The sequence below is a fragment of the Myxocyprinus asiaticus genome, chromosome 22 (genome assembly GCF_019703515.2).
Source record: "Myxocyprinus asiaticus isolate MX2 ecotype Aquarium Trade chromosome 22, UBuf_Myxa_2, whole genome shotgun sequence".
Lineage (NCBI taxonomy): Eukaryota > Metazoa > Chordata > Actinopteri > Cypriniformes > Catostomidae > Myxocyprinus > Myxocyprinus asiaticus.
Genome location: NC_059365.1, coordinates 27,139,750 through 27,151,918, shown reverse-complemented (window position 1 = coordinate 27,151,918; position 12,169 = coordinate 27,139,750). Strand labels below are relative to the sequence as shown.

At 37.3% G+C, this 12,169-nt stretch overlaps 2 protein-coding genes across 2 annotated transcripts in view; both read left to right on the top strand.

Moving 5' to 3' along the window:
• Positions 1 to 1,040: 1,040 nt before the first annotated feature.
• LOC127412943 (novel acetylcholine receptor chaperone-like) lies at positions 1,041 to 3,332 on the top strand. The gene is made up of 2 exons (XM_051649676.1): positions 1,041 to 1,291; positions 2,082 to 3,332. Exons 1-2 carry the CDS (start codon positions 1,172 to 1,174, stop codon positions 2,442 to 2,444), a joined length of 483 nt encoding a protein of 160 aa, XP_051505636.1. The 5' UTR covers positions 1,041 to 1,171; the 3' UTR covers positions 2,445 to 3,332.
• A 3,295-nt stretch (positions 3,333 to 6,627) lies between these two features.
• LOC127413285 (centromere protein I-like) overlaps positions 6,628 to 12,169 on the top strand; it is a 29,653-nt gene continuing 24,111 nt past the window's right edge. Inside the window, exons 1-9 of the mRNA XM_051650288.1 lie at positions 6,628 to 6,875; positions 8,662 to 8,799; positions 9,675 to 9,793; positions 9,899 to 10,006; positions 10,511 to 10,559; positions 10,685 to 10,731; positions 10,869 to 10,958; positions 11,056 to 11,187; positions 11,635 to 11,760. Coding sequence (XP_051506248.1) covers positions 6,713 to 6,875; positions 8,662 to 8,799; positions 9,675 to 9,793; positions 9,899 to 10,006; positions 10,511 to 10,559; positions 10,685 to 10,731; positions 10,869 to 10,958; positions 11,056 to 11,187; positions 11,635 to 11,760 — 972 coding nt within the window. The 5' untranslated portion in view covers positions 6,628 to 6,712. The remainder of the gene's footprint in view (positions 6,876 to 8,661; positions 8,800 to 9,674; positions 9,794 to 9,898; positions 10,007 to 10,510; positions 10,560 to 10,684; positions 10,732 to 10,868; positions 10,959 to 11,055; positions 11,188 to 11,634; positions 11,761 to 12,169) is intronic.

Below are 12,169 nucleotides of genomic sequence, written 5' to 3'. Positions count from 1 at the left end.
CCGAGGTGCATCATTTTTATGTTCTACAGCGCGCTCTAGTGGTGATTCTTAGTACTGTACCTGGGCGACATGCAGCCATATTGAGAAGGGTATAGCTGCAGGCATTTCTCCAAAAAGCAAGTACATTAATGGGTATTTTCAAATCTGTGGGCGTTTTCAAACCGGGATGGGCGTTTCTAAACTATCCAATGAAAGTAGGGGATCTCAAAGTAGTAATCAGTGGGCGTTTCCAAACGGGATGGCCGTTTCTAAACTATCCAATGAAAGTAGGGGATCTCAAAGTAGTAATCAGTGGGCGTTTCCAAACCAGGATGGGTGTTTCTAAACTATCCAGTGAAAGTAGGGGATCTCAAAGTAGTAATCAGTGGGCGTTTCCAAACGGGATGGCCGTTTCTAAACTATCCAATGGAAGTAGGGAATCTCAATGTAGTAATCAGTGGGCGTTTCCAAACCAGGATGGGTGTTTCTAAACTATCCAATGAAAGTAAGGGATCTCAAAGTAGTAATCAGTGGGCGTTTCCAAACGTGATGGCCGTTTCTAAACTATCCAATGGAAGTAGGGAATCTCAAAGTAGTAATCAGTGGGCGTTTCCAAACGGGATGGCCGTTTCTAAACTATCCAATGGAAGTAGGGAATCTCAAAGTAGTAATCAGTGGGCGTTTCCAAACGTGATGGCCGTTTCTAAACTATCCAATGAAAGTTGGGAATCTCAATCTAGTAATCAGTGGGCGTTTCCAGACCAGGATGGGCGTTTCTAAACGATCCAAAAAGAAAAAAGTAAGGAATCTCAATGGTTTGAAAACGCCCACTGATAGGGAAAAGCCCATTTTTGTTCCGCAGAGACAAAAGTCTCCCAAAGAGGGGTGTGAGCTCCAAATCGCCTTTAAAGATATAGGAAGCCCCTAACCTTACCCTTTCCCTAACATTATTCGTGAGTGGAAGTGACGCCCCCTTTTGGAGTTGTAGCAACCCCCCCCCCCTTTTTGGAATAACCCCGCCTCCTTTTGGAGTAATTCCGCCCCCATTTGGAGATCTCCGGTCTGCAGCTATACCTACTTGGCCATATTTGACTGTACTGGAGTCCTTCACCCCCTTCAGCATCTTCAGAAGGACAGAGAAGAAAGCAGAAGCGGGGCAGCGGATGCCAGACGAAAGGAGACTTTACCGAAGATGGCCACGCCAAGAACAGTAACCATTGTCGCCCTATCCTTCGCACTGGGTCTTTTTTTCGTATTCATGGGCACGATTAAACTCACGCCAAGATTAAGCAAAGATGCATACAATGAGATGGTAAGCGATCGTCGTTTTAGTAGCACCCGTAATATGCAAATGAAGCCATTTCAGGATGGGGTACCAATGTAACTGGGTATTTTTCATTGTCTGTTGAAGGTCTGGGCAGCGTTATAGTATCATAGCATGATAGGCAGTGCGTCTACATGTTCAATCTTTTCATTCTTCATCTTGATCATTAAGTTGAATATAAATCAGACCTTATTCTAGCGATGATCTAAAATATGATAAGGACATAGGCCTAATTCGATTGTTGATCATTAGCGGGATTGTGTAAAATAATGAAACAATTGGAGCAGTTGAGCGGTGAATAATGTGCACAGCCGCAACATTGTTTCAAATAGGCCAATTGTGACATCACAATGCGATCTTTACGCATCATATTTACTTCTTCACAATAGCTAGTACAAACGCTTTAAAAATGTGGTGATATTTTGGTGTCAAAACAATCCTTTGCAGCAGCCCGTGATAAAGCTATGGCGACACCTCCAGCAAATGTGATCTTCCATCTGCAGGTGCAGCAGCTGCTGTGCTGATGCCATAGGCACATTCAAATATTCCAATATTTTCAGATGTTTAAATATCTTTAACTGAAATAAAGATAATTGCTTTTGTAATTTTGTATGTGATTATGATAAAATGAGACCTGGCATTCAAAGTCATAGAAGCAGTGGGCCTGTGCCATTTGTACAGTAGATTTGACTGCATCCAACTCTGTGGTATGTAAATGTAAGTGTCCTTGAATGTTCTTATATAAGATCTTGACATTGTTTTTTTGTTTACTTTACAGAAAAGAGCATACAAGAGTTATGCCAAGGCCCTTCCAGCATTGAAAAAAATAGGCGTTTCGTCTGTACTTCTGCGCAAGATTATTGGTACTCTTGAAGTGGGATGTGGAGTGGTTTTGACCCTAGTGCCAGGGAGACCAAAAGACGTGGCCAACTTTATTCTGCTGCTGGTCATGCTAGCAGTGCTTTTCTTCCACCAGCTGGTTGGAGATCCTCTAAAACGCTATGCCCATGCCCTGGTGTTTGGCATTTTGCTGACTTGTCGGCTGCTCATTGCTCGCCAGGGTGAGGACCGGCCTGAGAGGGAGGAGAGACGAGAGGAGCAGATCAATGCTCAGGAAAAGAACAAAGTCAAAGTTTCTTAGCTCCACAATTTTAACACTGAGCACCTGGCAGCAGATCCCTATATGTTTCTCTGGATAGTTGAGATTGTGCTCAGAAAAAAAGACAGTAGCCCCAAAAGGTGATTTCTGTCCCTCACTTACATGTCAGCAGTCCACAAATCAGTTCTTAGTTTATGTTACCTCATGTCTTCTGATTTGAATGCTCTTATTTAAATACAAATCTTCACCTTGGACAATCACCATTGTGGGAACTGTTTTGGCTGTTGTTCTGCAGCAAAATATTAAACTACTGTCATTCCCTGCTGTAATTTGAATGCCTTCATTGAACAATATTATAGGACATGCCACTTTTAAGATCATATTGTGATACAGGTAGCTTCAAATGCTGACATTATCTTTTGTGATGTTTTATTTACTTTCTGAACTACTGTAGGTTGAAACCGGTTATACAAATCCATTTATGCTAACATTGAGGGTTTTTGTTAAAACATTAAAATCGTTAAGAGTATAAAAATTCCCACCAATCATTTAATATGATTTAATGATCATTAAGAGCTCACACATGATCTGCAGATACATTTTATTCTTCAGTTTGACCTTGCCCATGAATCAAAGCCTTTTCCGGGTCCTCTAATTCTGTCATAATAATCATCAAAAATGAACACCTAGACCACATTTGTTCAGATACATTTGATATACTTTATTTATGTAAAAGTTCTGCGTATTATTTATTGTAATGTATCTGTTTTTTTTTAATTACACGAGGAAATGTTTGAAGTTTTGTTTCTTTTACTGAATCTGGTTTTTCTAGCTGACACTTGAAATTGTCCAATAAAAATCTTATCCTTGGAATCGGATGCTTTCTTACTTCTTTTAAGAGCTAGAAATATACAAATTTATTTATTTTTCTCCAGTTTAGATTACTAGGATAATTTTGTGTAATTATAAACAATTAAAGCAAATTTTTATGCTTAATTATTTTCTTCTGTTGTAGTTTCTTTAGAATGATAATTTGCTGTTTGTATTGAATATAAATACCTATATATCTATTAGAGAACATGGATTTTGATTTTTACTAGGATGCCATAAGCAAGTCCAAGAACTGAATTGTGCATTCTTAGTTCACAAAGTACTGTATGGGTCATGTTGCACTTTTGACAGTGAGAAAGTACTCTTGATATGTTTGTGTATGCAGATGCTGACAATAAAACCTCTATGCAGTTTACCATTGAGATCAACACTTTACCATGGATGGCAGTTTAAAAAAAACAAACATATTTTACCAGCAGTATTAGCTGTACAAACATCTTGATATCTAGACCAAACCAGACTGTAAATGTTGGTCAACCATATTTATGCTAATACATTTTGTAATGATATATTAAATTTTTAAGCTCACTGAAATGCAGATCAGTCTTACAAATTAAAAAATATAAATGTTGAACCCACAACAAAGAATTGTGAAAATGTTCAACTGTATTTACGTTAATGTTATTAAATGTGTATAATTAAGAGGTTTTTTTTTCTACTTCAGTATAACCCTTTAAATACAAGCATCTCTGTTTATCAAAGCAAGTAAGCTCATTATCTTGTTCATTTTGTCTAATATCATAAAAATCAAAATCAACAAATTAATTTGTATTATTAAATTCACAAATGTTTGCAAAAATCATATCTATCTCGATGTCATGGTTTTCTACTGTGATATGGTGGGTTCATTTAACAATGCATTTTAAATTATTATCAAATCCCTTCTGCCCCTGTACTGCATTATACATTTAGCAGTATTATTTGATAAAAGTTTGATGTTAAACATTCACAGTCAGTGTGATTAGAGTTTTATTTTTAATAGTTATTAAATAAATCTAATTACTAGTTTGATATAATAAGCATAAATTATCTCGAACAAGTAAGGTTTATTTCATGTTTAACTGAAATAGAACAAACATAATGAGCTATGAGACAAAAAGATAAATTAATATAGGGGGCACAATAGGAACGTTTGAACAGCTGTCAGTAGGTGGCTGGCACAGACCCAACACTTACAGTGCATTATTAATATTACAGTATATATTAATATATAAGTATTATATAAGTATTATATTAATATATATGTATTATTTACTTTTAATATTTGTAGTATTTTAAAGATTGAAGTATTGCAAAATAATTGCAGAATTTTGCAAAATTATCTGTAAAAATAAAGAGCATCTTGAGGAACACTTGCTTCTGTTTCACACATGACAATAAAAGAATGAGTACAAGCTGGTCCTCAATAGATTATTTAATCAATTACAATAATGACAATTGTGCATGTTCAGTTTTATTTTTTACTCTGTGCTTGTGCAATGTGGGATTTGAATGTATCCAAGTGTTTCAAGTGTTTCGACTTTGTTCACCAAAATTGGTTCAGATTCATTTAATGATTCAGTGACCGTTTCTGGTGATGCCAGAAGGTGGTGACAAATGAGTGTCTTGTGTGAAATGAGATAGTCACTGAATCAACGATCAAAAGAAAATTTCCTTTAAAATGTTTGTCTACAAATCTACAAAGAGACTTTAGTAGAGGTTTTAAGCATTGTAAGAACAAAGCAAATCTATAATTTCCCTACAGTTTGTGAGCTGCTGAGCATGACTTTTATCAAAAGACAACAATAATAGTTTACAATAATTATGAGTTTTAATAAGGCCTGTACGTTTTCATGTATAAAAAAGCATGTCTACATACCTATTCCCTTCAGTAAAATGCATAAGTGTTCTAAGAACACAGCAGATCTATCTTTTTTCCTACAGTTTGTCGACTGCACACCAAAAAACAGGAGCTGATATTAAAAATAGCTTTACATATTTAACACAGATCTAGTAATCTGCTTAAATTGGCAAAAACAACCGATCAAACTATTACCTCTCAAACACAATGTGAAAAGCATTACTTAATGAAGACTCAGGTGTTGATATAAACTCCACTTATAATATGTGCTTAAAAGAAGTATTGTCCTTTGTTTTTTTCATTGTTTTTTTCTGAAGTGCATTTCACGTAATGCTGCCAATCAAGAACGATATGCCAATAAATAACTCTCGTTTGTGTGTTCCTCGTCTCTAGATTATTAATTTAGATAAACATCAATGCCGATAAAAAAAAAAAACATGGATAAATGAGTATTGTTGAAAGCAATATTGTAGAGAGAAACGGAGCTGCGTTGATTAGACTGTCTTACTGATGGCCAATTATGTCGTAAGGGTTGTTTCGACTCATGAAACTCACCTCTGATTAGCTGGATGGTCACTCAATCAGCCCAAAGTAACCCTTTTGAGGAGTGCAGGGGACGTGTCCCCCATGTCCCCCACGGCTGCTCCCTTGGATATATATATATATATATATACATACACACAGGGTTGGGGAGTAACGGAATACATGTAACGGGATTATGTATTTCAAATACAAAATATAAGTAACTGTATTCCACTACAGTTACAATTTAAATCATTGGTAATCAGAATACAGTTACATTCAAAAAGTATTTTGATTACTGAAGAGATTACTTTGCATTTTATTGTCATTTGTTTCATTTAATATTTAGTCCTTTCAGATGGAAAACATTTATACATATAAATGATGCGATCCAAAGTGCATTTGAACAGCGGTGAAACACTTTCTTATGATGTGTTACATTCATATGAGGAGACAGAGAAGTAAGTTTGAAGAAAGTTTGGAGCAGCAGAAATAGAAATAAACCTTGTGTAAATTGTCAGCTTTACGCTAAGATAAAATGCTATTTCTAGCCATTTTACATGCACGTTTCCAGGCACGATCATATTTTTTTAATTAAAAAAAATCATGTTGGATCATAATTTCTTTTTTTCTAGTAAGACCTTTGATATTAGGGCAAAAATCGTATTCTTGATAATCATTTTGGTATTGTTTTTCCTGTTTTGAAAAAAAAAAAAAAAAAAAAAAAATCCTGCCCCCTGCAGGAATAACTGTTATTAGCCTGCAACATTAGCCATATTAGCCATAGATGTTTTTTTAAACAACAGAAAAATTACACACAATTATCAAGAAATGGAAATAAAGATGATTACAGGGATAATGTGTTTAAATAATAAAAGTTTAAATTACATTTATGTTAATCGTATCCAATCCACTCGCTTTCCTGGCAGCACCGGAAGTGATTCAGTGCGCATGTCTAAACGGTCGCTGGAGGTTTGGCGTTTTATTTAAACGGGGTTCTGCAGCGACTGTGACAAACACGCGTGAGACGAACAAACAATAACATGTAGCGTCGAAAATGACCGATTTATCTAACCTGACGGGGACAGGCTGTGATCCGTCGGGAGAAATAGACTCATTCGTGTCTTCTGCGAGCAACAGGAGTTTGCGTTTGGCGGAAAAAGAAAAAAGAAAAGGCGAGGCGGATCCTTTCAGGTTCGCGGTGAAGTATCTGTCTCAGGGTGAGTGAGTGCTGCAGATGATCAGTAACATAATACAACAGCAACAACAAAAAGTTTTACAGTAGGCAAAATGTTGCTGTTCTATGAGACAGGGAATTGTTTTGGTATTGTAAGCAATTATTAAGCTTTTTCATATAAATAATCTTCCTTTTGGTCTGTGGTCTTTTACACAAAAGTACAGTGGCAGTATAGTGATGAAATGAGATGGTAATAAAATAATACTTGGATATTTTTTCTTGTACTTAGATATATAGGCTCAGTGGTTAAGGCTCTGGGTTACTGATCAGAAGGTCAGGGGTTCAAGCCCCAGCACTGCCGAGATGCCACTGTTGGGCCCCTGAGCAAGGACCTTGACCCTATCTGCTCCAGGGGCGCCGTATCATGGCTGACCCTGCACTCTGACCCCAGCTTAGCTGGGATATGTGAAAAAAAGAATTTCACTGTAGAATTTCATTAAAAATTATAATTATAACTTAGTGCCTCTTTGCTTGACATCATGGGAAAATCAAAAGAAATCAGCCAAGACCTAAACATTTTTTTTTGGACATCCACAAGTCTGGTTCATCCTTGGGAGCAATTTCCAAACGCCTGAAGGTACCACGTTCATCTGTACAAACAATAGTACGCGAGTATGAACAACATGGGACCACATAGCCATCATACCACTCAGGGAGGAGATGCGTTCTGTCTCCTAGAGATGAACGTAGTAGTTAGGGTCGAAAAGTGCAAATCAATCCCAGAACAACAGCAAAGGACATTGTGAAGATGCAGGAGGAAACGGGTAAACAAGTATCTATATCCACAGTAGAACGAGTCCTATATCGACATAACCCGAAAGGCTGCTCAGTAAGGAAGAAGCCACTACTCCAAAACTACCATAAAAAAGCCAAACTACAGTTTGCACATTGGGACAAAGATCTTACTTTTTGGAGAAATGTCCTCTTGTCTGATGAAGCAAAAATTGAACTGTTTGGCCATAATGACCATCGTTATGTTTAGAGGAAAAAGGGTGAGGCGTGCAAGCCGAAGAACGCCATCCCAACTGTGAAGCATGGGGGTGGCAACATCAGGTTGTGGGGGTGCTGTGCTGCAGGAGGGACTGGTGCACTTCACAAAATAGATGGCATCATGAGGAAGGAAAATGATGTGGATATATTGAAGCAATGTCTAAAGACATCAGCCAGGAAGTTAATGCTCGGTCGCAAATGGACAATGACCCCAAGCATACCTCGAAAGTTGTGGCAAAATGGCTTAAGGACAACAAAGTCAAGGTATTGGAGTGGCTATCACAAAGCCCTGACCTCAATCTGAATGCGTGTGCGAGCAAGGAGGCCTACAAACCTGACTCAGTTACACCAGTTCTGTCTGGAGGAATGGGCCAAAATTCCAGCAACTTATTGTGAGAAGCTTGTGGAAGACTACCCAAAACATTTGACCCAAGTTAAACAATTTAAAGGCAATGCTACCAAATAGTATTTAAACTTCTGACCCACTGGGAATGTGATGAAAGAAATAAAAGCTGAAATAATTCTCTCTGCTATTATTCTGACATTTCACATTCTTAAAATAGTGATCCTAACTGACCTAAGACAGGGAATGTTTTCTACGTTTAAATGTCAGGAATTGTGAAAAAATGAGTTTAAATGTCTTTGGCTAAGGTGTATGTAAACTTCTGGCTTCAACTGTAAATCTTATTAGATCTTGTTTGTCTAAGCAGAGAGGCTGTCTTGATAAGGTGTTGTATCACATCTACGTACATTGAGACATGTCTTTTTGTATTGAACAGTGGAAGCTGCCACAGTAGTCCGAGGAAATGATGAACTGGAGAGGAACCTGGTGGTTGTGGAGACAGTGGCTCTCAGTCATGGTCTCTCTTCAGAGGTTATCACAATGCTTCTGGACATGGCTTTAAGCCTCAATGCAGGTAAAATAACTGGAGAATGCATAGATTACTTCATTTATATTTGGTTAATTTACAACATGATTATACTAATGAGATTGCGATTAGAGGGATAGTTCACCCAAAAATGAAAATTCTCATCATTTACTCACCCTCATGCCATCCCAGATGTTTACATTTTTTTTTTTTTTGCTTAAAAATATTTCAGCTCTGTAGGTCCATACAATGCAAGTGAATGATGATGAAAATTTTGAAGCTCCATAAAGGGCATAAAGGCAGCATAAAAGGCAGCATAATCCACATGACTCTAGGGGTTTAATCAATGCCTTCTGAAGCGAACTGAACAGACCAAAAATAACTCCCTTTTCACTCTATCTTGCCATTGCAGTCTCTAGGCACGATCATGATTTCTCGATTACACTTTGTAGTGCTTGATGCATTTGCAGAGCGCTAGATGGCGCTAGGAAGTGTAATCAAGCTTGAAATCAAGATTACCAAGGAGACTGCTGATGTCAAGATTTATATTGAAAAAGGAGTTATATATTGGTCTGTTTAGATTAGATCACTTCTGAAGATATGGATTAAACCACTGGAGTCTTATGGATTAATTTATGCTGACTTTATCTCCTTTTTGGAGCTAGTAAGTTTTGGTCAGCATTCACTTGCATTGTATGGACCTACAGAGGTGAAATATTCTTCTAAAAATCTTTGTGTTCTGCAGAAGAAAGATAGTCATACACATCTGGGATGACATGAGGGTGAGTAAATGATGAGAGAATTTTCAATTTTGGGTGAACTATCCCTTTTGACATTTCAGCTGTCTCATTCTGCTTAGTGCCCTGTGTGGGGTCTGCGTTAGTAGTTCATCACATTGATGGTTGATTCAATTTATCCAACAGGAACTGCAAACTGTACCCGGGTGCTTAAATTTCTCATTCCTGCCACTGTGGTGCCACAGGAGGCTATTGTGAGAGGAGTGTCGTGGCTCTGTGTAGGAAAAATGCCAATGAATGCACAGGTAAGAGATGTTTGTTGTATCTGGTCATTGGCGAAATATCTGTTATTTAGCCATGTACATTAAATTTCAACATTCAGTTGAGTCTCAATAACTTTTTCTTTGAAGGTTCTCTTTGTCCGCTGGGTACTTACTGTTTTTGACCTGATTGACTGCAAAGACAACTTGAGGTCCATTTATGGATTTATTTTCAGCTTTGTGACCGAAGAAAATCTGGTTAGTTCTTTTTATGATTGCTTTCCCAGTGTTATCACATGTGCAAATGATTATTTTAAATAAGAAATTGTCTACACTATAAAGTTGAAGTGTCATTTTTTCTGTTTAAAAATTCTTTCTGCTATCCCAGCTTTATATGCAGAGATAACTATAAGCAATCCTTTGGTAAGTTAATTTCCCCAAAAGTGTAAACAGTGTGACTATCAAAACATTGTTCAAACAGCATCTGTTTGTTTGAGCATCCCAACTAGCCTGACACCGCAACATCAGCTCAACCGATGGTCTTATTTTTGGGCATGACTATGTTTGACTTTAGGCACCTAACAGAACAGCAAAAATAATGATTGTTTTCAGTCGTTTTTCCAGAACACTCCCTTTGTATGCCGTTGGTTGGTCAAAGAAATGACACTTCAGCTTTTAATCCTCCAGCCTACGTACATTTTATAATTCATAACAGTGAGTTCTTTAGTGGCGATTTAATAAGCTAATTATTTTTCCTTTCAGTGCCCTTTTATCTGCCACTTGTTGTACCTTTTAACCATGAGAGAACATGGTGAGTTCCTGACTTAAGTGCCTTAAATTGTGTCGTTACGTGAATTCTGAATATAAATGCTGTCATATTACATCAGTATGCAAACAGCACATAACTCATTTTAGTTTTATTATGGTCCTCGACAGTCCACCCATACAGAGTGAGGAAACTGCTGGATATGCAGGCCAAAATGGTAAAGATCTTAAATGCAATATTACATATATAGACTGGATACATATTCAGAAAGTTGTTAAACCAGGTACATTTTGGACTGTGACTGCTTTGCATTCATGATATGAATGATCTTTTTTTCTCTCTATCACTTATTAGGGCAGACAACCTTTCCTCACTCAACTTCTAGCACTCTACAAAGTGTTCCGCCCAGATTTGGTGACGCTCTCTCTTCCATCGAGAGTGAAGGTAAAAGTGTATTTGCCACTGTTTTTACCAACAGAACACTATTCACTGCCAGGTGTTTCGTGTTTCTCAAAAGACTGGAATTTTTTTTTTTTTTTAGACTGGCTTCAAGAATCACAATTCCACCTGGAAAGCGTCTCTTTGTGCTGTACAGAGGAAAAACATGGGTGCAGTGATGGTTGACCAGAGCCTGAGTTTGGAAGTGAAAGAGAAACAATCATCCAGAAAGCGAGTATGATATCATCAGTGTAATACTGTTAAGAGCTTCACAGAAAACTGACCTCTCAACAATAATAGTATGGTCTGGATCACAGGGATGGGCAGCTATAACAAATTAAATGTAGCAGTACAGTCAGTGTACTGCAGTGTAATTGTAATTTTCAGGCCTGGAAACGCCATTGAAATGAAAACAATTTTAGGAAGTCATAGAAATTTCTATAGAGAATATCATTATTTTTCTTGTAATGCTCAGCTCTAAAATATTATAAAATATCAGCTGGAAATTGTTCATTGAGTACAATCTCTATAAATTTTACTAAACTCCTTGTCGAGGAAGGACAAACCCCTTTAAAAGTAATGTAAATTCATTGGTCAAACATTGTGGGAACCCTGTCCATTCTTTTATCATTAACTCCAATCTAATACATTGGGGTTTCTTTCTACTCTGTGATTTCCATAGAAACTGCATCACCTTGAAATACCTCCCCTGAGTTCAGCGTTCGACAGCAACTCCAAACGGAAAGTGTTCAGTCTGCAGGAGCTCTATTCCTTCAAACAGCTACTCGAGAACATTCACAATATAGAGGTAATGCACGTAGCATTTTTCACACTCCCAACACTGTCCTCTGTAGAGCTGAAGTAAGATAACTTTGGATCAGTGGCGTGTTGGACATTGAAATTTAAAATTAAGAACATGATGCAGGCTGAATTTGAAGTTGAGTGTTCCACATGAGCACCATGGCTTATCATTTATGGCCTGGCAGTTAGCAGCTCAAAGCTTTGTTTCCTAAAAACCACATGAAATGCTTTTTTCTGTGTCAATGTATTTACTATTGAAACAGAAGTTGGAGCAGAACATATCAAAGGGCTTGTCCTGCAAATAGGGGTGTACCGATATTAAATTTTTTGGCCAATATCGATTTTAACAAAACTTTTGGCCAATACTGATATTCTTTTTGTCATCAGATCGCTGTTTTACTGAGAAATATATATAT

What these genes read in the sequence shown, in the direction of transcription:
- LOC127412943 (XM_051649676.1), top strand. Translation starts at nt 1,172, where the DNA reads ATGGCCACGCCAAGAACAGTAACCATTGTCGCCCTATCCTTCGCACTG. An exon ending in AAGATGCATACAATGAGATG is followed by an intron (nt 1,292 to 2,081) that starts GTAAGCGATCGT and finishes TTTACTTTACAG; the next exon opens with AAAAGAGCATACAAGAGTTA.